The following is a 25,755-nucleotide window of genomic DNA, read 5'->3' as shown; positions in this document are numbered from 1 at the left end:
TTTCTGAAGTGTTCCTGAGCCCACACGGCATTATGCTTTCCACAACGATTAAGTGTTTTAATGCAGTGCCGCCTGAGGAATCGAAGGTCACGGGCATGAGATGTTGGTTGTTTTTTTTTTTTTTTGCCTTGCCGCTTATGTGCAGGTATTTTTCCAGATTCTCTGAATCTTTTGATGATATTATGGACCTTAGATGATGAAATCCTCAAATTCCTTGCAATCGTACGTTGAGAAACGTTGTTTTCAAACTGTTGGGACTATTTGCTCGCGCAGTTGTTCACAAAGTGGTGAACTTCACCCCATCCTTGCTGTGCCTTTCGGGGATGCTCCTTTTATACCTAATCATGACACTCACCTGTTTCAAATTAACCTGTTCACCTGTGGAAGGTGTTTTTTGAGCATTCCTCAACTTTCCCAGCCTTTTTTTTTTTTTTTTAACATGTTTGCATGCATGGAATTCAAATAACGCTCATTGGTTTGAATATTAAATATCTTTTGTATTCAATTGAATATAGCTTGAAAAGAATTAGCAAATCATTGTATTCTGTTTTAAGTCACTGATGGTGTAGTGGTCCACTCGCCTGACTTTGGTGGGGGCAGCGTGGGTTCAGTTCCCACTCAGTGACGGTGCGTACGTGTTCGCGAATGGTTGTCCGTGTCTATATGTGCCCTGCGACTGACTGGCGACCAGTTCAGGGTGTAGTCCGCCTTTCGCCCGAAGCCAGCTGGGGATATGCTCCAGCGCCCCGCAACAATGACCAGGATAAACGGTGTTGTAAATGGATGGATGGAATGATGCATTCTGTTTTGAGTTTTAAACAACGTCCCAACACTGCAATTGGAATCTTATATAATATCTGCAAGAGTATGCGGAGAGAAAGCAGAAAAAATGTAATGTCAGGGAGGATAAGGGTGTAGTTTGACTGCTCTGACTGGGGTCAACATGACCATAGCGTTTCCCTTCTCAGATGACGCAGTCCGGAGGACCCCACCTCTCCTTGTCAGATGCCGTCAGTCGAGCTGCTCGCTCTGCTGGAGCCCTACCAGTCACGACTGCAAACGGTCTCAAGGGGGAGCTTGAGAATCCAGATCTGCAGGACGCATATGCGACACAGGTAACGCACGTCTCCCACTCTTTTTTCATCATTTTAAGGAATGTTAAGGCAGATGGTCGAATTTTATTTGTACTTAGCAGTATTGATACAGTGAACCCCCATTTTAGGTCTGGCGGATCAGAAATGTATCTCCTGATGGAAAATCTGCAATTTAGCAAGGCCGTTTCAAATCATTTTTAATAGTTTTACCCCTCCCACACACCTTGAACACATTCACGCTATTTAATAATGTCACATTCAATTTACAGGTACTTACTATACATCAGTGTCTTCTATTTACAGGAAGCAAACTTTGTAACATTTGATTCATAAACTGGTCACTGATTTAGAATTTTATGCCTGCAACAGATTCCAAAAAAGGCATGACGGGCATGTTTACCACTGTGTTACATCACCTTTCCTTTTAACAATACTTAATAAGCGTTTAGGAACTGAGGACACTAATTGTTGAAGCTTCGTGGGTGGAATTATTGCTTGACGTACAACTTCAGTTGCTCACCAGTCCAGCGTCTTTGTTGTCATTTTTATTTTTGATTCAGAATGCACCGCACATTTTCAATGGAAGACAGATCTGGACTGCGGGTAGGCCAATCTAGTACTCTAGTGCTCTTTTGGTAGGAAGCCACACTGTTGTAACACATGCAGAATGTGGCTGGAGATCATCTTGCTGAAATAAGCAAGGACATCCCTGAAAAAGATCATTGTATTCTGTTTTCATGTGTTTTACATGTCCCAATTCAATTGGATTCCCATTGGAATTGGGGTGTTTTTTTTTTTTTTGCTTTTGACCGTGTAAGCTCCACATGGAAAATGTCCTACTACGCAGCAGTTGGACTGTAAGATCTTCTTCTCCTTCGTCTCCTTTCGGCTTGTCCCTTTAGGGGTCGCCACAGCGTGTCATCTCCTGCATCCTCCTCTCGAACACCAACTGCCCTCATGTCTTCCCTCACGACATCCATCAACCGTCTCCTTGGTCTTCCTCTAGCTCTCTTGCCTGGCAGCTCCATCCTCATCATCCTTCTACCGATATACTCACTATTTCACCTCTGGACGTGTCCAAACCATCAAAGTCTGCTCTCTCCAACTTTGTCTCCAAAACATCTAACCTTGGCCGTCAGTCCCTCTGATGAGCTCATTTCTAATTTTATCCAACCTGGTCACTCCGAGAGCGAACCTCAACATCTTCATTTCCGCCACCTCCCGCTCTGCTTCCTGTTGTCTCTTCAGTGCCACTGTCTCTAATCCGTACATCATGGCTGGCCTCACCACTGTTTCATAAAAGTTGCCCTTCATCCTAGCAGAGACTCTTCTGTCACATAACACACCTGACGTGTTTGGATCCATTTCTCCACTTGCTTACTGCACACACCATTGCTCTGGACGGTTGACCCCAAGTATTTAAAGTCCTCCACCCTTGCTATCGCTTCTCCCTGGAGCCTCACTCTCCCCCCACCCCCCCTCTCATTCATGCACGTATATTCTGTCTTACTTCGGCTAATCTTCATTCCTCTGCTTTCCAGTGCGTGCCTCCATCTTTCTAACTGTTCCTCCACCTGCTCCCTGCTTTCACTGCAGATCACAATGTCATTCCTCTGTCACACCTCACCGCTGTTCTGCTGCCTTTGTACATGTCCTGTATTATTCTAGCATACTTCTCTGCCACTCCAGACTTCCGCAGTTCCTCTCTGGGTACTCTGTCATAGGCTTTCTCTAGATCTACAAAGACACAATGTAGCTCCTTCTGACCTTCTCTGTACTTTTCCCATCAACATCCTCAAGGCAAATAATGCATCTGTGGTACTCTTTCTAGGCATGAAACCATACTGTTGCTCGCAAATACTCACTTCTGTCCCGAGTCTAGCCTCCACTACTCTTTCCCATAACTTCATTTTGTGGCTCATCAACTTTATTCCTCTATAGTTCCCACAGCTCTGCACATCACCCTTGTTCTTAAAAATGGGCACCAGCACACTTTTCCTCCATTCCTCAGGCATCTTCTCACGCACTAGAATTCTATTGAACAAGCTGGTCAAAAACTTCACAGCCACCTCTCCTAGATGCTTCCATACCTCCACAGGAATGTCATCAGGACCAACTGCCTTTCCATTTTTCATCCTCTTCAATGCCTTTCTAACTTCCCCCTTACTAATCATTGCCACTTCCTGGTCCATCACACTTGCCTCTTCTACTCTCCCTTCCCTCTCATTTTCCTGATTCATCAACTCTTCAAAGTATTCTTTCCATCTAGCTAGCACACTACTGGCACTCGTCAACATATTTCCATCTCTAACTTTAATCCCCCTAAACCTGCTGCACATCCTTCCCATCTCTATCCCTCTGTCTGGCCAACCTTGTATAGATCCTTTTCTCCTTCTTTAGTGTCCAACCTGCCATACATGTCATCATATGCCTCTTCTTTTTCCTGTACTGTGAGGTTCCACCACCAAGTCTCCTTCTCTCCTTTCCTGCCAGAAGATACACCAAGTACTCTCCTGCCTGCCTCTCTGATCACCTTGGCTGCAGTGCTTCAGTCTTCTGGAAGCTCCTCCTTTCCACCGAGAGCCTGTTTCACCTCTTCCTGAAAAGCTGCACAACACTCGTCCTGTCTCAGCTTCCACCACATGCTTCTCTGCACTGCCTTTGTCTTCCTAATCTTCCTCCCCACCACCAGAGTCATCTTACCCACCACCATCCTATGCTGTCTAGCCACACTCTCCCCTACCACTACCTTACAGTCGGTAACCTCCTTCAGATTACATCGTCTGCACAAGATGTAATCCACCTGCGTGCTTCTACCTCCGTTCTTGTAGGTCACCCCATGTTCCTGCCTCTTCTGGAAAAAAGTGTTCACTACAGCCATTTGCATCCTTGTTGCAAAGTCTACCACCATCTGTCCCTCCAAGTTCCTTTCCTGGATGCCGTACTTACCCACCACTTCTTCATCACCCCTATTACCTTCACCAACATGTCCATTACAATCTACACCAATTACGACTCTCTCTCTCTCTGTTTGGGATGCTCAGAACTACTTCGTCTCGCTCCTTCCAAAATGTCTCTTTCACCTCTAGGTCACATCCTACCTGAGGGGCATAGCCACTAATCACATTATACATAACACCCTCAATTTCAAGTTTCAGCCTCATTACTCGATCTGATACTCTTTTCACCTCCAAGACATTCTTAGCCAACTCTTCTTTTAAAATAACCCCGACTCCATTCCTCTTCCCATCTACACCATGGTAAAATAATTGAAACCCTGCCCCTAAAGTTCTAGCCTTACTGCCTTTCCACCTGGGCTCCTGGACACACAATATATCAACCTTTCTCCTAATCATCATGTCAACCAACTCCCGAGATTTTCCTGTCATAGTCCCCACATTCAGTTCTAGGCTCTGTGCTTTCCTCTTCTCTTTCTGCCAAAGAACCCGCTTTCCATCTCTTCTTCAACTTCGACCCACAATAGCTGAATTTCCACCAGCGCCCTGCAGGTTGACAGCGCCGGTGGCGGACGTTGTTAACCCGGGCCACGACCGATCCGGTATGGAATTCTTTGGATGAACGCTCATATTTGTTTGGCAAGGTTTTAAGACGGATGCCCTTCCTGACGCAACCCTCTGCATTTATCCGGGCTTGGGACCGGCCTACTGTTTGGACTGACTTGTGCCCGCCATGTTGGACTGTAACATAAGGCACTGTTTATGTAGCTGACACAGCTTTTGCCATTCAGCCTACCTAAGAGGTAGAACAGTTTTAGATTTGATCATGTGTGTTTGAATGCATTGATGTGTAACTTGTTCCTGTACTCAGGGATGAAGGGCTTCACATGGAACAAGAGTAACCAAAAGATTTGTGTGTGTCTCTTTGTGACCAGGTCAAGAGTGACATAAAAGTGCGGGTGCAAGAAGATCCAGACTACAACGCCCACAGATTCCCCAACACACATCGAGTTTTCTCCTTAGATGACTCTTAATTTGAATGTTAAAGGACCAGAATGGGAACTGAACAAGTCCTGCACCCAATTGCCTTGTCTTAGACAGGGACAACTGCTGACATGCTTTAAAATACTAGTTGTGTGTTCTTGTGCTAAAACGTTTCCCTCTAAACTGGATGGACGGAGGCCAGGAAATTAGCAAAGGAAACAAAATCCTTGTTGAATTTCAAAATACTAATTCTATGTTTACACCAAGGGTGTCAAACTCATTTTTGTCGCGGCCCACATTGTAGTTATGTTTTCCCTCGGAGGGCTGTTGTCTGAGAACCCATATAAATGTATGATCGTCTCATATTGTTACGTATACACAAAAAAAATTGATAACTATTACTACTACTAAGGGGAATTTGTAATTTAAAAAAAAAAATGCTTGCAATAACCTGACGTTATTAAAAGTGGAAACAAGTTGCAATTTTAGTATTTTAGCAAGAAACATGAAGTCGACGCATGCTTTGCTTCAGCGGGCCACATAAAATATTGTGACGGGACGGATCTGGACCCCGGGCTGCAGGTTTAACACCTGTGCTTTACACTGTCTTCCCAGCGGCCATGTGAGCTCCATTTTTGGCCATTTTCTCCGTAATGAAGTCTATCATGGAACGTGGGCCAAGGCTCTGCTGAGTTCCGGAGGCTAAAAGGCTAAAAGGCTATGGTTCGGCTTGTGGTCTACAATGGATGCCAGTAGTTCCTTCCAGGCCCGTCACGTTCTGATGGGGTCCCTTACGTACCTCATGTAGCTGATCAAGTTCTGACACGTTTGTCACATTCTGTCAAGACTTTCTACAGCTGACACGTGGACGCCGCGCAGCTTTGTAGCACGTTTGTGGCCACAGCAAAACTTACCCACCCCTAAATCACTAGCGCCGTGTAAGACCGTAATAAAAATCAATGTGGCATCTCGCATTGGGCCCGTAAACCATCACACGCCGGGATGCGCCGGGATTGAACGTGACAAAGCTGAATGAATGTGCATGCAACCTTACCTTCGTGGCTGACCATTTACTTCAGTGAAACATTAGAGCGATCCATTTTTAACACAACAGTCAGAAATGTATCTACCTATTTTCACGTTATTGTCTAAAAAAATCTTGAGGTGGCACAACCCAGGGAGGTGAGGAAGACAGTTGAACGACACTTCTCAGATTGTTCAAGGTGTCCAGCGAGAGCGAAGAGATTTGTTCTCAAGCTATTTTCAACACTAAATTGGTGAATAATTCATAAAATGACTGACGATGTGGGAACAGATCAATTGTATAAATGTTTTGGGGGGGGAAAAAAATATATATATCTTATATATATATATAAGCTATATCTGCACATAAAAGGTCTCCGTCCGACTGTGACAGTGATTCCCGTCCCGCTACATCCAAGCAGTTTTGATAAGCCGTATTATTTTGTTCAATTGATTTCGTTTTATTATGGCCGACTGGGATTCGCATTTTGTGGTGTGTCACGTCGATCCCATTTAGCTCACGGTGGCCTGAAACATGATTCCCCTGGCTGCTGGGAACATAATGTGACCATAGCAGTCTCGATGACATGATTCCTCTTTTCTTGTGCGTATTGTAGTTGCGAGTATCAGCAAAAAAGCAATACCATTGAGAGTTTGAAAATAAAACCATAAGCTTCGATGATGAAATACAAAGAAAAACGGTTTCATTAGAATAATATAGAAAACAGTTTACTGTACAAACACGTTTGGGGGGGGAAATGTATTAGTTTAAAATAAAATTACAATACAATGAAGTTGAACTTCTAATTGTATGTTTTTAAACCATTTAATGTTGTGGTGTTAAGAGGTGGCGATAGAAATATTTTGGGGAAATAACCGGTCAAATTAAGATGTATACAGTTATTTAACTCTACTGGGAAGGAACCGTGTTTGGTGTTCAAACCAGACTCTGCATGGCTCACGGGGAGGCAGGAACTGCCCGATTTCTCCGTCAAGTTAAGAAAATTGAAAAATGTTACGTGAAATTGAACAATATAGACTGCAATTCAAATTAAAAAAAAAAAAAAAGAAAATCACTGCTTCACCCCCTCCACCACCCCAAGAAAAAAAAAAATAAATCAAGCTTCTGAAGCTGCCCCTTGACTAAGTGCTCATCCCATCAAGTGCTGTCAAGTCAACCGCTGCCTTGCAACACATCCTCAACCAGAAATGTTCTGATTACAAAAACAAGTTCCAATATCAGGGGAAACGTCATTCTATGAAGTATTCTAGTTGTAGTACATTTTATGTGGACAGTCATTGATGGCAAAACGCACAGAAATGTCAAGATCATTCAGATGATATACATCAGATGACGACGACTTCATTCATCTGTATTTTACTTTTGTCTGGTAGGGGCTCAATTATGTGTTCAATGTTTGTAAAACTGAACTGTTGGCGAAGAATAAAGCTCTTACTTATTTCAGTCCTTTATTTCTCTGCCTGTCGTACATCAAGTCACGTCACTTTTTTTTTTTTTTTAAATAAACCGCCAATACACGTTAAATACGGACCACGTCGAGAACCATGCTCGTCTCACACACACACAAACGACAGAAGCCCATGTTAACAAGCATTAGGCGAGAGTTGGGATTGCCTCGACTGGCTTGCTTGAGATGGAAAGTGACAGGAGGTGACAAAACAATTTGTACAATAAGGTGCAAGCAGTTATTATGGAGGTACATTATATTTACATAGCTATTAATGGCAGTACTTCTCTGTCTCATTTAAACTTGGATTATTTAACTGGCCATCTGTATTCTCACAATATTTGGACTTAAGCGGTGAACTATACATTTTTTACCTGGGTGCATGTGTCAACAAATAATGAAAGACTTTAACAAATGCTCTTTTGGTCGTCATTATTGGAGGCTTTATTGAATATAATCTATAACACATCTGGGTGGATGAAAGTCTGAAGGGACTATTCCTGGATAGGGAAAGATCATGCAGAAAGCACACAGGGAAAAATTAAACAAAACCAGATTTAGTGCTGCACTCATGTAGACGGTAAACATTTTAAACCTCAAATAAATCCAGATTTACCCAACAACACCTTTGATTACACAAGACTAACTCGCATTGCTAAGTCTATTTGAAATGGTTCGTATGTCAAGTGATTTTTCAGTCTATGGAGTTTTCTTCACTGACCTATTGCACATGAACAGCTTCAAACATCGACATTGACAATAACAATGGAGTATTTTTCGGCATTTTCAGGAAACAGTTTGCGTTTGCTCTTCAGCAAATGAGATTCTCTAAAGGCCCTTCCAGTGCATCTTGTGGAACGACTTCATTAGGGGGAGAAATGTTTCATGTTGTAGGACGAGCTTCTCGTCAAACAAATATGTTCACAACACTGGTGAAGTGTAATAATTTGAGAGTTGACCAAAACGCCACCATCATTACTAGTTAGACAAGAAGCTGCGCGTAAAGGGGCATTTTGTTCAGGAGCAAAAAATATTATGAGCATTCGTGCAGATCTTGTCAGGTGTTCCTATGGTGACAATGAAATAGTCTTGTGGACCTTCAGCATGCCGAGGTTTGCCTGTCGTTCCTCCAAACCGCCGTCAGTCTCTGACTTGCCGCAGTGAGGACAGGAGGAGGGGCAGCAGATTGAGAGCCGGTCGGTTCTCCTCCACCCCCAGAGCCACGAGCGCGCTGGCCAGGAGGGACGTGACTCTGGGAAGGACTGGCGGCTGAGCCGGCATCACCTGCGAAGAGATCATCACATGGGAAGGTGAGGATGATGCCTGGACCATCGTGGGCGGGGCACACTCAAGCACATCTAAACTGATTTGTTAGAAAACCTTCACCGTCAAATCAATTAGAATCCATATTTCATGTGGCATACCATCATAGCAAATACTGAAAAAGTGGACCGTTGTTGCTAACAGTGTACATACTTTAAGCGCACTTTTCAATGTATTTTGCAATGTTTCAAAAATGAGTCCACATCAATGACATTAATAAAGCTACATGATCGACCAAGAAAATAATTCAACCACAGGCCAGTCTTAATCATGACCAAAATGATGAAAACTTTTCTCATCTTCACTGAGAAACCTTCGGTCGGGCGAGGTGTGCACATTTATGGTTAGCGCTGTAACTAGTAACACGAGTAACCCATATGCACACCTAGCGTCTTACCTTTTCAACTTTATGACAGTGGACGAGTCCGTCATGTCCTATGTAGAATGTGGAGAAAGCATCGTAGGACCTGCAACAGATGCCATTCATTCATAGTAAGACGTACTCGCAAATGATGTTCACGCCAAAGGTTCATCTTAGTGATTTCGATGAGAATACTTTCAGTTCTGACAACCTCCACATTGCAGCCGAGTCCAGTTCACTTTCTATCCTCGTCCTCCTTTGCCCGAGTGCATGGCTTTGGACTATTCTTCCAGTGGTACCACATGCACTAACCCTGACTGGCTCCATTTATAACTCAAAGACCACACCCGGTTCATTAAGCTGAAGTCCTTCACATCCGATCCCTCCCCAGTCCTGACAGGTGAAACCCAGGGCTCTGTCCTGAATCCATCCATCCATTTTCCTCCGCTTATCCGAGGTCAGGTCGCGGGGGCAGTAGGCTTAGCAGGGATGCCCAGACTTCCCTCTCCCCAGCCACTTCATCCAGGCCTGCTGATAAGACAGTCTCTCCAGCGTGTCCTGGGTCATCCCTGGGGGGTCTCCTCCCAGTGGGACGTGCCCGCCCAAGCCACCTCATCTAGCTCCTCTCGATGTGGAGGAGCAGCGGCTCTACTCTGAGATCCTCCCGGATGACCGAGCTTCTCACCCCCCATTCTCTAAGGGAGAGCCCGGACACCCTGCGGAGGAAACTCATTTTGGCCGCTTGTATCCGGGATCTTGTTCTTTCGGTCACGACCCACAGCTCGTGAGCATAGGTGAGGGTAGGAACATAGAGCGTCCAGTAAATCGAGAGCTTCGCCTTTCGGATTAGCTCCTTCTTTACCACAACGGACCGATACAAAGTCCGCATCGCTGCACCGATCCGCCTCTCGACCTCCCGTTCCATTCTTCCCTTACTTGTAAACAAGACCCCAAGATGCTTGAACTCCTCCCCTTGGAGCAGGATCTCATCCCCGATCTGGAGAGGGTACGCCACCCTTTTCCGACTGAGGACCATGGTCTCAGATTTGGAGGTGCTGATTCTCATCCCAGCCGCTTCACACTCGGCTGTGAACTGTGAGTGAAGAGTGTGATCCCCCTGTAGTTGAAACACACCCTCCGGTCCCCCGGGGGACCACCACCCAAGTCTGCCAATCCAGAGGCACTGTCCCCGATGTCCACGCGATGTTGCAGAGGCGTGTCAACCAGGACAGCCCCCCAACATCCAGAGTCTTGAGGAACTCCGGGCGAATCTCATCCACCCCCGGGGCCTTGCCACCGAGGAGCTTTTTAACCACCTCGGTGACCTCAACCCCAGAGATAGGAGAGCCCGCCTCAGTGAACCCACACTCTGCTTCCTCATAGGAAAGCGTGTCAGTGGAATTGAGGAGGTCTTTGAAGTATTCTCCCCCACCGACTCACAATGTCCCGAGTTGAGGTCAGCAGCGCTGTACACGGTGTTGATGGTGCACTGCTTCCCCCTACTGAGACACCGGACGGTGGACCAGAATTTCCTCGAAGCCGTCCGGACGTCTTTCTCTCAACTCCTCCCATACCCGTGTTTTTGCTTCAGCGACCAACAAATCTGCATTCCGCTTGGCCAGCCGGTATCCATCAGCTGCCTCAGAGGAGTCCCACAGGCCAGAAAGGCCCGATAGGACTCCTCCTTCAGCTTGACGGCATCCCTCACCGTTGGTGTCCACTGACGGGTTCGGGGATTGCCGCCACGACAGGAACCGACCACCTTCCGGCCACAGCTCCGGTCGGCCGCCTCAGCAATGGAGGCGCATAACATGGTCCACTCGGAGTCGGAACTCCTTCGGACAAGGATTCTGCAAGACGTTCCCAGCAGACCCTCACGAGACGATTGGGCCTGCCACGTCGGCATCTTCCCCCACACCAGCTCGTACCTAGAGCCAGCTTCTGTAGCCGGGGATCGGATCGCCTTCGGCCATTGCCCAGCTCGCCGAGCTTCGGCTGCCATGGGGATGGGGACCCACGTTACCCTTTCGGGCTGTGCCCGACCACCAGGCCCTCGCCTCCAGGCTGTCCTGAATCCACTGCTCTTCATCGACATCTTCCACCCTTGGCCTCATTTTCTATAAATTGGATATTCACTTCCATAGCGTCGTTGGATGACACCTTGCACTCGCTTCCCTGCGAACCTTAATTTCCACACTTGTCTCTCACCTCCTGTTTGTCTGAAATAAGACTCCTGGTTCACCTCAAACATTCCCAAACCAAATAAATGATAAACCGGCCCTTCTCCTCATTGGCAATAAATCACACAATCTTAACTTGAGAGTTTATCTACCCCAATTGATAGGTCCACAGTTTCCCCCCTCTCCTCAGGTTAAGAGTGTGGGTGTCACAAACTATCATTCCACTATAAATACATATTTTCTTCTTTTTTTGTTTTTTTGATTGGATTAGTGCCAGTACGGTGATAGGGTGTCATTTGTTATAAAAGGTAGTCTTTTATTGTAGTAACATTACATTAGTGGTCAACTTTTTTGTTTGTTTGTTTACCACATTATGTCCCTTGTGGACTCAACAAAGTGCCCTGGTAGTGGCGGCCAGATGGATCTCACTTGGTACACGCAAACGTAATTGTTGCTCTAAAAGATCATGTGATACAACATCACATTTTTGATCGGCAGTTACGTCTGTGACATTGCAACGCCATTCAACGGCGATTTAAATTTCAAATTGCAGCGAAACCAGTTGTCGACAGTCAGTCACTCTGAAAACTATTGGTCGAACCCCGAGACTTCAGTCACGTTTCCCGTTGCCCAGCGTGTGGACGGCTTAATGCTCCGCCCCTGTTCATCATGGGAAAAACAAAAGCCAGACTCGCCATTTGCCCAGCAGTATATGGGTGGGATGAGGGCTGGCTCACCTGCATGAGAAATTGGGCAGATTTTAGCAATACAAGAAAGAAGATGTGTTAATCGTCCTAGAATTATTGATCCTTGGGGAATTTTGCAAACATGTCTATGACTTGGTTGTATTAAGACGTAGAAAATGTTTGAAATTGTAGGGAAAAAATGCATCTCCTTAAGTGTTGAACTATTACATTGTATAACTTATTTTAACACTTGTATGGCAGTTATGAATATTAACATTTTCAAACAAACTATTAACAGCTTATGGTTTTATGATGCAACAGTTGATGATTTCAATTTCCATTTTGACTTATTGGAAAAATCGACCGGCACCCTACGGGGGGGGGGGGTTCCACTGTAACTCAAATCAAAATAAATCGACATTGAATTGATAAGTAAACTTGTGCAACCCTTTAACAGGACGGAAAATAGGTGGATCGATGCTTGGAATGTTACCTGTACAGGTGTGATTTGTCTTTGCGGTAGAAGCGTAGCATCAGTGTGAGGAAGGGAAGGCCCCTGACCCTCCAGCGAGCCTTAATGGTCCCGTCTTCCATGTGCTTGGTCAGTTTCAGCACCTCCAGCCGCGCGTCGGCGAAGTACAACAGACACATGAGGCGCCACAGGGAGAGGGTGAGCTGGTATACCACCCGTCCTCTGCGGGGCATGGGCAAGTCAGACAGGAAGTTATCTCAGAAGTGAAGTGTATATAAAGTGCCGTGAAAAAGTCTTTGCCCAAATTCTTAGCGTTTCCCCACTTCAATGATGAGGATCAATTTTAAATACCAGACAAAGTTTAACACAAGTAAACATGACATTTGCTTTTTTAAATAGTGAAGAACAACTATTCAGCGCTACCTGGCCCTGTGTGACAAATTGCCCCCCTTGTTAAAATTAACTTTGGCTCATCAAATTTTTAGTTCATTTTCACTGACCACACCCAAGACAGATCAAGAAATCACTTAAATAGAACCTGTTTGACAGAATGAATTCAGCTAAAACAGCTCAAAAGAATCCAAAGAACAGACAAGAAATAAAGTAACTGACATGAATCTGTCTGGAAAGGGTCGCAAAGCTTTACGACTCCAGTGGACCACGGTGAGAGCCATTATCCTTCAATGGAGAAAACATGGAACCGTGGTGAACCTTCCCACGAGTCGCCAGCCTACAAAAATTACCCCAAGAGCACAGCGATGATTCATTTAGGAGGTCACAGAGGAACCCAGGAAAAGGCTGCAACAAAATGCCACAATCCCCAGCAATTTAAGAACAGGCAAGAAATCAGTGTGGTGCCGCGACGTGCCAGGCAGCACTGAGGTCCCACCAGGTCATTTCGCATTATACAAGTGCTGTGACAAAGTCTTAGCCCCCTTCTCAAATCCTTCTATTTTCTGCATCGTTTCCCCACTTTAATGTTTAAGCTCATCAAACAAAGGTAAATATCAGACAAAGCTAACCCAAGTAAACATAAGATCCTGTTTTTAAAAGTTCATTTTATTTATTAGTTCAAAGCTACCTGGTCCTTGTGTGAAAATGTGCCCCCCCTTGTTAAATCATGAATTAACTGTAGCTAATCACATTTTTTGTTCATTTTCACTGACCACACCCAAGCCTGATTACTTTCAGGCCTGTTCAATCAGAAAATCACTGAAGTAGAACCTGTGTTACAAAATGAAGTCGGCCACAAGATCTCAAAAAGAAGCGACAAAATGCCACGATGCAAAGAAATTCAAGAACAGACGAGAAATCAAGTCATTTACATTGAATCTATCTGTCATTTCTATAGCTTTAGGACTCCAGGGAGCCACAGTGAGAGCCATTATCCTCAAATGGAGAAAACATGTAACAGTGTGTGAATCTGCCGAGGAGCGGCCAGCCAACAAATATTACCCCGAGATCACAGCGATGACTCATCCAGGGGGTCACAGAGGAACCCAGGACAACATTTGAGGCACTGCAGACCTCAATTGCCTCAGCTAAAGTTGGTGTTCATGACTCAACCAACAATGAAGAAGAGACTGGGCAAAAATGGCATCCATGACATTGTTCCAAGGCAAAAGCCACTGCTCTCGCCTGTTAAGTCAAGCAGAATGGAAAATCTGTATCCCTTTTGTGCCGGAACAGTTTTACTGTGTTACAGTGGAGTTTTTAAGCGACAGCCACTGCTGATCAAAATGAACATAAAGGCTCATCTTACTTTTGGGGGGGGAAAAAAAAAAAAAAAAAAAAAAAAACAAAAAAAAACTCTTAATTCCCAAGACTTTGGGACAATATTCTACGGTCTGACATGATGAAAGCTGAAGTCTTTGGAAGGTGTTTGTCAACTGGCATGAATGTAACAGAATATCAGAAAATGATCATCATATCATCAGTCAAACATGATGGTGGTAGTGTGGTCTGGGGCTGCGTTTTCCGTTCAGGACCTGGACGACTTGCTGTGATTGGTGGAACCATGAATTTTGCGCTTTACCAGACAATCCTGAAGGAGAATGTTCAGCCGTCACTTTGTGACCTCAAGCTGAAGCGTACCTGGGTTCTGAAACAGGACTATGATCCAAAACACACCAGCAAGTCAACTTCTGAATGCTTTAAAAAAATAAAATAAAAAAACTTTTTTTTTTTTTTTTTTTTTTAAATACTGGCATACTCAAAATCCGGACTTCCAATCCGAATGAAATGCTGTTGCATGACCTTAAAAAGACCGTACATGACCAAAAACCCTCCAGTGTTGCTGAATTAATACAATTCTGCAAGGAACAGTGGGCCAAAATATCTCCACAGAGATCTGAAAACGCTTATTTCTGTTGTTGCTGCTGAGGGTGGGCCAACCAGCCTTTAGGTTTAGGGGGCCATTACCTTTTCACACAGGGGCAGGTTAGTTGTTGTTGTTTTTTTCCTTGATATATAATATCACCATTTACAAACTGCATTACTTCGGTTATTTCTGTCTGACATTTACATTTGTGGCGGCACGATGGGCGACTAGTTAGCACATCCGCTTCACAGTTCTGAGGACACGGGTTCAAATCCGGCCTCGCCTGTGTGGCACTTGCATGTTCTCCCCGTGCCTGCGTGGGCTTTCTCCAGGTACTCCGGTTTCCTCCCACATCCCCGAAACATGCACGGTAGGTTAACTGAAGACTCCAAATTGTCCGTAGGTATGAATGTGAGTGCGAATGTTTATATGTGCCCTGCGATTGGCTGGCGACCAGTTCAGGGTGTACCCTGACCCCGGCCCAGTTAGCTGGGATAGGCTCCAGCATACCCGCCACCCGAGTGAGGAGAAGGATAAAATGGATGTATGGATTTGCATTTGTTTGATGATCTTAAAACTTAAAAAGTGGGGAAACTGAAAAAAATAAAGAAATTGGGAAGAGGGCAAATACTTTCTTATGGCATTGTAATATTCGCAAGCAATAATAAGCATAATTACCTGGTCTTGGTATTGAGAAGTCCATTGATGAATTCAATATCATTGGAGTACATGGTGTAGTCATGATTCTTACGGAAGAAATTTGGAAGCTGCAAAACAGTTTGTAATTAGGAATAAAACCAAACAGTATATAACAATATACTATCTGTACCATAAAACTTCAGAACACATTTACTTTATGGCCACCTCAACCTAATCATATGTATTGAAAAGACATACAATTTTGCTTTAATAAAATGTATTTTGATTGATACTCGCCAGCTATATAGGCAGCCTTAGAAGAAGATAGAAGCCCAAACCGAATGAATATGCTCCATATAAACGGGCCAAATCCGAATGAAATTTCATTCAGTTTCACAGGGATGGAATATTCCTTTTGCCAAACAGATCAGAAGCAAATGTTCCTAAGTGTAAATCGGAATAGTGCCGGGCTGCGTTCTGTCTGCTCTTCTCATTAAATGTAGTGCACATGAATCGTCTTCGCCGTCTTTTCCTTTCGGCTTGTCCCTTTCGGGGTCGCCACAGCGCGTCATCCTTTTCCATGTAAGCCTATCTCCCGCATCCTCCTCTCGAACACCAACTGCCCTCATGTCTTTCCTCACGACATCCATCAACAGTCTCTTTGGTCTTCCTTTAGCTCTCTTGCCTGGCAGCTCCATCCTCATCATCCTTCTACCGATATACTCACTATTTCTCCTCTGGACGTGTCCAAACCGCCGAAGCCTGCTCTCTCCAACTTTGTCTCCAGAACATCAAACCTTGGCCGTCAGTCCCTCTGATGAGCTCATTTCTAATTTTATCCAACCTGGTCACTCCTCGAGCGAACCTCAACATCTTCATTTCCGCCACCTCCCGCTCTGCTTCCTGTTGTCTCTTCAGTGCCACTGTCTCTAATCCGTACATCATGGCTGGCCTCACCACTGTTTCATAAACGTTGCCCTTCAACCTAGCAGAGACTTCTGTCACATAACACATTTGACATGTTTGGATCCATTTCTTCACTTGCTTACTGCACACATCATTGCTCTGGACGGTTGACCCCAAGTATTTAAAGTCCTCCACCCTTGCTATTGCTTCTCCCTGGAGCTTCGCTCTTCCCCCACCGCCCCTCTCATTCATGCACATATATTCTGTCTTACTTCGTCGAATCTTCATTCCTCTGCTTTCCAGTGCATGCCTCCATCTTTCTAACTGTTCCTCCACCTGCTCCCTGCAGATCAAAATGTCATTTGCAAACATCATGGTCCACGGGATTCCAGTCTAACCTCATCTGTCAGCCTATCCATCACCACTGCAAACAGGAAGGGGCTCAGGGCTGATCCCTGATGCAGTCCCACCTACAGCACACCTCACCGCTGTTCTGCTGTCATTGTACATTACCTGTATTATTCTAACATACTTCTCTGCCACTCCAGACTTCCGCATGCAGTACCACAGTTGCTCTCTGGGTACTCTGTCATAGGCTTTCTCTAAATCTACAAAGACACAATGTAGCTCCTTCTGACCTTCTCTGTACCTTTCCATCAACATCCGCTAAGGCAAATAATGCATCTGTGGTACTCTTTTTAGGCATGAAACCATACTCGCAAATACTCACTTCTGTCCTGAGTCTAGTAACTTCATTGTGTGGCTCATCAACGTTTTTCCTCTATAGTTCCCACAGCTCTGCACATCACCCTTGTTCTTAAAAATGAGCACCAGCACACTTTTCCTCCATTCCTCAGGCATCTTCTCACATGCTAGAATTCTATTGAACAAGCTGGTCAAAAACTCCACAGCCACCTCTCCTAGATGCTTCCATACCTCCACAGGAATGTCATCAGGACCAACTCCCTTTCCATTTTTCATCCTCTTTAATGCCTTTCTAATTTCCCCCTTACTAATCATTGCCACTTCCTGGTCCACCACGCTTGCCTCTTCTACTCTCCCTTCCCTCTCATTTTCCTCATTCATCAACTCCTCGAAGTATTATTTCCATCTAGCTAGCACACTGCTGGCACCAGTCAACATATTTCCATCTCTATCCTTAACCACACTAACCTGCTGCACATCCTTCCCATCTCTATCCCTCCGTCTGGCCAGCATGTATAGATCCTTTTCTCCTTCTTTAGTGTCCAACCTGCCATACATGTCATCATATGCCTCTTGTTTGGCCTTTGCCACCTCTACCTTTGTCCTGTGTCGAATCGCAATGTATTCCTTTCGCCTCTCCTCGGTCCTCTCAAGTGTCCCACTTCTTCTTAGCTAACCTTTTTCCTTGTATGATTTCCTGTACTGTGAGGTTCAACCACCAAGTCTCCTTCTCTCCTTTCCTGCCAGAAGATACACCAAGTACTCTCCTGCCTGCCTCTCTGATCACCTTGGCTGCAGTGGTCCAGTCTTCTGGAAGCTCCTCCTGTCCACCGAGAGCCTGTCTCACCTCTTCCCGAAAAGCTGCACAACACTCGTCCTGTCTCAGCTTCCACCACATGGTTCTCTGCTCTGCTTTTGTCTTCCTCCCCACCACCACCTTACCCACCACCATCCTATGCTGTCTAGCCACACTCTCCCCTACCACTACCTTAGAGTCGGTAACCTCCTTCAGATTACATCATCTGCACAAGATGTAATCCACCTGCGTGCTTCTACCTCCGCTCTTCTAGGTCACCCTATGTTCGTGCCTCTTCAGGAAAGAAGTGTTCACTACAGCCATTTGCATCCTTGTTGCAAAGTCTACCACCATCTGTCCCTCCAAGTTCCTTTCCTGGATGCCGTACTTATCCATCACTTCTTCATTGTCCCTATTTCCTTCACCAACATGTCCATTACAATCTGCACCAATCACGACTCTCTCTCTCTCTCTCTGTCTGGGATGCTCAGAACTACTTCGTCTAGCTCCTTCCAGAATTTCTCTTTCACCTCTAGGTCACATCCTACCTGAGGGGCATAGCCACTGATCACATTATACATAATACCCTCAATTTCAAGTTTCAGCCTCATCACTTGATCTGATACTCTTTTCACCTCCAAGACATTCTTAGCCAACTCTTCTTTTAAAATAACCCCGAACTCCATTTCTCTTTCCCATCTACACCATGGTAAAATAATTGAAACCCTGCCCCTAAACTTCTAGCCTTACTGCCTTTCCACCTGGTCTCCTGGACACACAATATATCAACCTTTCTCCTCATCGTCATGTCAACCAACTCCCGAGATTTTCCTGTCATAGTCCCAACATTCCAAATCCCCACATTCAGTTCTAGGCTCTGTGCTTTCCTCTTCTCTTTCTGCCAAAGAACCCACTTTCCACCTCTTCTTCTTCTTCTTCTTCAACCCACACATGTAGTGCACATGTATACACCATCACTGACAGAGAGGTATTAATTTAAAAATATGCTCATTATTGTGCTTGTCGTTTATAGTGGCTTAGATCTGTACTGCATGATACTGATAACTGCTTCTAATAGGTTGACCCTCTCATGTAGCTAAACAAGGAAACAAAAATATTACCTCATAACATTGTGTGAGGCACATTAATTCACAATTTACAAGACCAATTAGACGTCGTATTGTCAGGAGTTGCACTGATTTTAGCCTCCTGGGGATTCTGAGATATCGGCAGGGTTGCCATCTCTCAATTGTCTGATTAAAGCACACAGAAACTGGAATGTGCTGCAAAACGGGTTCATTAAAAATTTGATAGAATTATTACAGTCTGCAATGCCTTTAGTGAGTGTTCACACATGAGAGGCTTGCTTTAGTTTATTTAGTAACAAAATATGGGATAACGCTGATTCAGCATCTAGTCTAATAAAGTGCAAGTGAACGTACAGTATGGAGGAGTTTGGACAAGTATCTTCAGTAAACGCGTCGTAACCGCCATTTGTGTAGAGGACCAACTTTTAAATTGCTTAGTAAAAATCCAGCAGGCTTTTTAAACGACCGCAATATAAGTGTCTCTCAAGCTCTGTACCAGATCTCAAGTCTAACCTTGGATGTCTTTTGATTGCTTCTATGGTTTCAAGCAATACTGCCGTCAACTAATCAAGACACAGTGTGCACCCATACTTCACTCCTCAGTCGTTCATATGCTATGGCCAGCTTCTGCTCTCCTTCGCTGTCTCCTTCACGATGCGACCCCTCTTTTCTTGCTTCATGGCTACACAGAGGGTTGGGATGCAGCCGGGGAAACTCCTCCATCTTGTTTCTCTCAAGTCCAATATCCTGCCTGGGGTTATGCCTGCTGTGGGCCACCGGTTGTGTTCCCGGGGAATGGAAACAATAAAACTGAGAGCCACACATGAACGGTGCGGGGCACCTCTCCGCTTCAAAAAGGCTTCTAAAACAGCCGTGCTGTCTCTCTAGTGGATGTTTGCTGCTTCTCTTGAAGCTGCTGACGTTGATGTCATCCACTCTGCTGCCGTCCACTGTGGTCAATAGGAAGGAAAACTCAGAGGACTTGTGAATCCCTGGAGCAAGTAATTCTCCTAATTTAGTTTGACCAAACAACGGGATTTCCACCAGAGTGTGCACGCCACTTGACTCATTTGGTCGCACCAGCACACACATGCTGAGCGACTCCTCCCACTCCTCTTCGTGGTAAGCAACCCTCTGTGGCCAGCTGGCACGATGGAAGGGGTGGGACAGAATCGGTTGCTTAATTGTCTGATTTCTCAAGCTGTCGGTAGGCGCCAGGGCCCATGATGCGCTGCTGAAAGGACGTGTTGGGCAGATCCACTGCAAGTCAACTGGCTGAAAGAGAGACAGAATCAATTGATCGTGAAAATGAAATCAGCACCTTTACTAAGCTCTTGACATGCTCATATTTCTCAACAACAATCAGTAGGCTGTATTAACGTAAATTGTTGAGGCTGACTTGTGCATTTCAACGTGGGGAGTTTTAGCTTGGAGCCTAACGCTGGATTCTGACTGTTCTGTTGTTGTTTCTTGTTTAACATGGCAATCATTTATCAGCTGTTCTAAAAATTGTGACAATATACATTGACAAGCCACAAGATTGTAACCACTTGCACATTCGAATGAGATCCAATACAAGAAATGTATCAACAATCCTGCCATTACAAAGATAACAATGGTCAATTTTGATGACACTATCAGAGAGGTATTAAATTAACAATATGTTCATTATTGTGGCTGTAGTTTGCCCCTACCCCAGCAAAAAACACAGAACAACCCAGAACGACCAACCAATCAGCGCAAATTGAAGTATACCTATGGGGAAGGCTGCAGTTCTCCCACTTACTCCAATCAACCCTGAGGCCAGCTGTGCTCCTGTGGTCTGAAGATGCGGTCATCTCCATCAAATCTACTGTCCCACGGGAGGAGGCCTAGTCAACAATCCTTTGAAAGTAGGAATATCATGTACCAGGACCTCTAGAGGGACTGCAGAGGGGAAAAGATAGCAGGCATAGCTGCTGTAGAGGACAGTTATATATATTCCTTGTGCATTACATACTTGGCCAATAAAGATGATTCTGATTTTGATCATTGTGGAGAATGTTGCATTTTCATCACAGGATTAATAAAGTACTGTGGAACCTTGGTTCACCAGCACCTTGTTCACGAACAAATCGGTTTATGAACAACTTTTTGGGACGAATATTGCTTTTGTCCACAAACTGTGCTTCAGTTTACGAACAGAAACAGCATCCCCGCTCAACACTCCGTTCTGCTTTCTCTCACACAGTGTGAACATTGTTCGTTTCGAGCATAATGCGTATCTTTTAGTTTTTTGGTATAAATTAGCCCTCAGTATGGCTCCCAAGTGAGTTTGGAAAGTGCAACTTATTGTGCCATTAGGAAGCCCTGGAAAGTGATGCAAGTTCTGGCGGCATCTGGTGCGCTCGCGCCAGTGGGGCTGGAGAAGGGTCATATAGCTAGGGGTCCGGCAGCTCAGCGGGAGGACCTCAGATCGGCGGCTCAAACACCTCATACAGACAATATAAAGGTTTTTGTAAAATGTTTCCTTTTTTCATAAAAAAAACTAAGAAATCACATGTTCATCAGGTTGTAACAACAAAATCTGAAGAAGAAAAAAACGCGAGCACTGTGAATACTTTTTGGATACACTGCATTTGTCATCTGCCCCTGGACCAGGACCCATGTGGAGGAGAGGTGGGTGCTAACTATTTTGGATTGCATGGTGACCGTGGGCCAAAAGGAAATGGTGATCAGGAATAGTAAACTGACCAACAGGTTTAAGCTGCAGTTGCAAGGAGAGGTGATTCCATCGGTAGAGAGAAATCCCTTTTCATTAGGAAGGCTGGCAGTGAATGAGTCAAGTGCCTTGGAAAATGCTTCAGCGAGTCACTAACTGTGGGGAACATCACCAGTACAGAAAAGTAGAGAGAAGAACGGCTGAGGGGGAGAATCCAAACATCAGGGCTCCTCGGAATGTTCCGAGCATGGCTTTACCAACACGGGCTGTCGCCAAGAATCATTTTGCAGTTAAAAGTGTATGAAGTTCCAATGACATGCATAACAATATTGGGGAGGAAGATCAACACCGGTACCTGCGAAGATGGTTGGGACTCCCTCCAAGCTTCTCTTCAGTAGGCCTTCACATAAGATCAGGACAGTTCCAATTCCTCCACCATGGAGGAATTTTAAAGCAGCGAAGCACACACACAACCACTACCGACTCACCGTTGAGAGCGTGTTGCAGTTGAGGGTCGAAACACCCAATGAGCAATAGGCACCACCTGACAATCCTCTCCTCTTGACCAAGGCTAACTTCACCCAAATGAATAATAATAAGTTATAATCAGGGGTAGAGGACTATACTGCATCAAACTCAGAGCTATCCCTAAAATTTTAAATCTGTTTTGGAACTACTTGATGTAAATAATATTAGATGACTCTTATGATGCAGTACAGTACTGCACCACTGCAAACTGCAACCACAGTAATAAACAGTGTTAAATTGTGCAGGTAGTTAGAATGTCATGTCTGGTCAATATAGTACAGACAAAGTTTTTTTAATTTTATTTTTTTGCTTTTTAATGTTTAAAACATTGCACCTACTTGCTTATGGAGGCTGCCATGTTTAGGTCTTTCCACTCTTGCGATATATAGAGATATTGTCGCCTGTTCCGTCTTATTATACAGCTTTATTTACGAAGAAACCATACAGAGTTAGTAAATATTTAGCAACGACAATCTTCACATCATCGCTGTCGGGCGCAATCCCGGCTGTTCTCGCATAGTTTCAATTGGTATCCTACCTTATATTGCCATCATATACTGTTGCCACCAACATCAACGCACTAATATCCCAAAAATCATGTTCAATCGCTAATTTAATATGCAAAACATTAAAAACAGTAATTACGCTATCATTGATTAAAATTGTATAATAGGGCGCCAGCTCATCGGCTTTAGCGGCTAGTTGCTCTCTGAGTGACCTCCATACCTGGGCAGGTAGCTGGCTTGAGCAGCGAGTGCCTGGTTGGCTTGCGACAAAAGATAAATAATAATAATAATAAAAATAAAATACAGGCTTTCCCAATTGTATCTCATTAACTACTTTCATTATTAAGTGTCTAAAAAAATAGTGGAATAGTGAGTAACACTGCTGACACAGTTCAAATTCACTACAGATTTGCGTCCGGTGACGATATCATTTCACCAAATATTTTGCCCAAAAAAACTTGATTAATTACCCTGTTTGATTAATTACCCTGTTTAACTCATTACACAAGCACAATAGTAATCAGAGAACCGTGTTTTGATTAGTGCTAGCACATGATGTATTCTAGCTTTAAAAGAAGAAAAGCGAGCATATTACCTGACTCAGACTCCCGATGTGCTTTGTGACGGGCTGCCTTCTGCCATGGATGCGGACACACCCCACCCAGAAGGCGATGCCCCCTCTGCTTACAGCCATTCACAACAGGGGCCGAAGCAACCCCAGTCAGTATGTCACCATCACACGCAGCAAGGCTCCAAAGTCACATTGGTGATGCTTGAGAGCTTCGCAGTATTTTGAGATCCAAACTACAGCTGTGGTTTAAGGTCCCGAAATAAGCTAAAGTTAGAAACGAGAGAGAACGTTAGCGAGGAGTTGAAACAGCAAGTGTAGTTGTGGATTTATTGCATATGCAGGACAGACAAAAACTGAGTAAAAAAAATGTTAGCATATGATGCTAGCTGACTCCAGCTCCTGGTGTCACTCACTCGGCCATGCCTCTTCAAGACACACATCCAGACGAATACTACATTAAGTAAATTATACCTAATAAAACTTTATAAAATCAGTTTAATACTTTACATTCACTCATGTGTTTTCATTAAATACAGTGGGTTTTTTTCTCAAACCATGTAACAAAAAGAATTGTAGTTTTTTTTTGGGGGGGGGGGGGGGGGGTTGAAATACATTCCAAATTAATTTCAATGAGGAAAATGCATTTGATATGCGCATAAATTGAGTCACGGGCTTGGTCAGGGAACAAATTAAACTCGTAAATCCGGTACCACTGTACCACAAAATTTGACCAGAAAGTTGGCATTTATCTTCCATACCACACCTAAGATTCATTCATTCATATCACTATCCCAACAATTTATATTGCTTTCTGTTGTGCAATGACGAATAGCAAAATGTCCATTGATTGACTGACAGCTGTTCAGGCAAATATATCAATTTTGTTTGACATTACAGCCACATTTGAAGTGTAAATCGAAACCTAGCTCTGTGTCTAATGATGTTGATCATTGTGTATTGTTTTTAACGGATACTCCAAAACTTAAATATTTTACAGGTAGCATTTCAGAAATAAAACTCATTCGACTAGAACTAAAACTAAACTCAAATGTAGTTGCAAAGAGGTGATCAACTATTACAAAACACTTTTATGCTGCAAGCTAGTTGATTCATTGACACAGTTGACAATTTCGCTCCGATGACTAAAATTATTCCTAAATTTGGAACGTTCACAGATTTTTATAGAGTAGCAATTACATGACGCAAAGCGAGACAAATTGTGAAACATATTCTCCATAATTTTAGATTGTTATTTAGACAAGCTTCTTTTAAGTGATTATTCTGGTAATGTGTGAAGGGCATGTCTTACTTTCCTGACAAAGCATACCAACCAGAGTCAAATATCGACTGTATATTAATCTCATCAGCTCAAAATGATGCAAATATCGCATAACAATAATTTGACATCGTCACGTTTACTGACGTTACACGTTCTTCTGTTGGTGCATAAAGGATTAAGGAACATGATACATCATGGCATGAACAAGAATGTACTCTCTATAACTTACATCAAAGGGCAAAGACCAGTTATTTAACCGCATAATGTTACTGTTGTGGAAAATAGTTTCTATAAAGTACATTTCCTCCAAACGAGGTGTTCTCCAGCATTGTTCCACAACAAGGACATTACTTTTACAAATGCCGGTTGGCTAGCGCTAGCAGGCTACTGGGACTGTCAAATGCTAGGCTAATAGCAGCGAGCCCGTCCTGGACAGAGAAACGTCCCTTGTCATGTGAGCTCCAACTGACGAAACTGCGGTCATTTGAATACATCGATCACATGTTGTCCATTAATGACATAAACGGACATCTCAAACACAGTGACAGACAGACAGTGACCTTAATTAACAGCTAACTTACACAAGTGTCATCCAATCTTGTGTGCCCTTGCCTGGCGAAACACGCCACGCCTCTTTCACAGGAAGGCGTAATGCTGCCTTCAGGTACTGTGGGAAATCGCTAGATGAAAGTTGCACATCCCGAGGGCAGTGCGTATTTGTTGCTGAAACCAGTTCAGGTCAGCGAATGTGCGAGACGTGTGACGTAATTTTGTGTTCTGAAGAAGTCCGACTACGATTTTATTCCAATGTCTTTCATGTCTTCAACGTTAACAGAACGTGTTCTCTTTAATGAGACCGGACAAGAAGAAGGGTGGTGTGTTTAGGATCTCGGGAAATACAGTAGTTTCTAACTCTCGAATTTTCTGGCCCCAGAAGAATCCACTAAACAATGAAATACAACGTGAAAGAGAATCCAGAATACACACTCATGCATAACATACCGTATAATAGGTAATCCCGTTTGTTAAAGAAGAACATCATTACAACCTATGATGGCAGCTTCACAATAACAAAGCAAATGTATCATAATATTATCAAGTTCATTCTACTGAAAGTAAATTGACTACTTAACTGTTGGATGTGATGTGTTTCATCAAATTAAGTAC

The 25,755-nt window shown here is 44.1% G+C and overlaps 2 protein-coding genes across 6 annotated transcripts in view; one reads left to right on the top strand and one right to left on the bottom strand.

Annotated features, from left to right (window-relative positions):
* The window catches only part of bag6l (BCL2 associated athanogene 6, like), a 34,946-nt gene extending 27,423 nt beyond the window's left edge, over window positions 1-7,523 (top strand). For 2 of the 3 annotated variants that reach the window (XM_061664624.1, XM_061664622.1), the window contains exons 22-23: window positions 954-1,115; window positions 4,987-7,523. In XM_061664624.1, coding sequence (XP_061520608.1) covers window positions 954-1,115; window positions 4,987-5,085 — 261 coding nt within the window. In that variant the 3' untranslated portion in view covers window positions 5,086-7,523. The remainder of the gene's footprint in view (window positions 1-953; window positions 1,116-4,986) is intronic. The other variant, XM_061664623.1, reaches the window with a different exon arrangement.
* Window positions 7,524-7,532: 9 nt separating this feature from the next.
* c20h6orf136 (chromosome 20 C6orf136 homolog) lies at window positions 7,533-25,247 on the bottom strand. Of its 3 annotated transcripts, none has more exons than XM_061664626.1 (7): window positions 25,170-25,247; window positions 23,334-23,573; window positions 19,595-20,278; window positions 15,548-15,636; window positions 12,571-12,771; window positions 9,248-9,317; window positions 7,533-8,811 (listed from the first exon to the last, which is right to left on the bottom strand). In XM_061664626.1, exons 2-7 carry the CDS (start codon window positions 23,430-23,432, stop codon window positions 8,668-8,670), a joined length of 1,287 nt encoding a protein of 428 aa, XP_061520610.1. In that variant the 5' UTR covers window positions 23,433-23,573; window positions 25,170-25,247; the 3' UTR covers window positions 7,533-8,667. The 3 variants fall into 3 exon arrangements, 2 of the variants coding, with proteins under 2 accessions (XP_061520610.1, XP_061520609.1); XM_061664625.1 differs by lacking the exon at window positions 25,170-25,247 and adding an exon at window positions 24,818-25,153; XR_009767256.1 differs by lacking the exon at window positions 25,170-25,247 and adding an exon at window positions 24,818-25,153 and having other exon boundaries at window positions 8,782-8,811; window positions 9,248-12,128.
* Between the last annotated feature and the right edge of the window lie 508 nt (window positions 25,248-25,755).

This window comes from Phycodurus eques, chromosome 20 (genome assembly GCF_024500275.1).
Source record: "Phycodurus eques isolate BA_2022a chromosome 20, UOR_Pequ_1.1, whole genome shotgun sequence".
NCBI classification, from domain to species: domain Eukaryota; kingdom Metazoa; phylum Chordata; class Actinopteri; order Syngnathiformes; family Syngnathidae; genus Phycodurus; species Phycodurus eques.
The sequence above is the reverse complement of the archived record's forward strand: the minus strand, read 5'-3'. Positions and strand labels throughout refer to the sequence as shown.

Coding starts and splice junctions, on each gene's coding strand:
- c20h6orf136 (XM_061664626.1), bottom strand. CDS start 23,432: ATGGCTGTAAGCAGAGGGGGCATCGCCTTCTGGGTGGGGTGTGTCCGC. Junction 9,318..12,570: donor GACAAATCACACCTGTACAG/GTAACATTCCAA, acceptor CATCTGTTGCAG/GTCCTACGATGCTTTCTCCA. Junction 8,812..9,247: donor ACTGTCATAAAGTTGAAAAG/GTAAGACGCTAG, acceptor ATCTCTTCGCAG/GTGATGCCGGCTCAGCCGCC.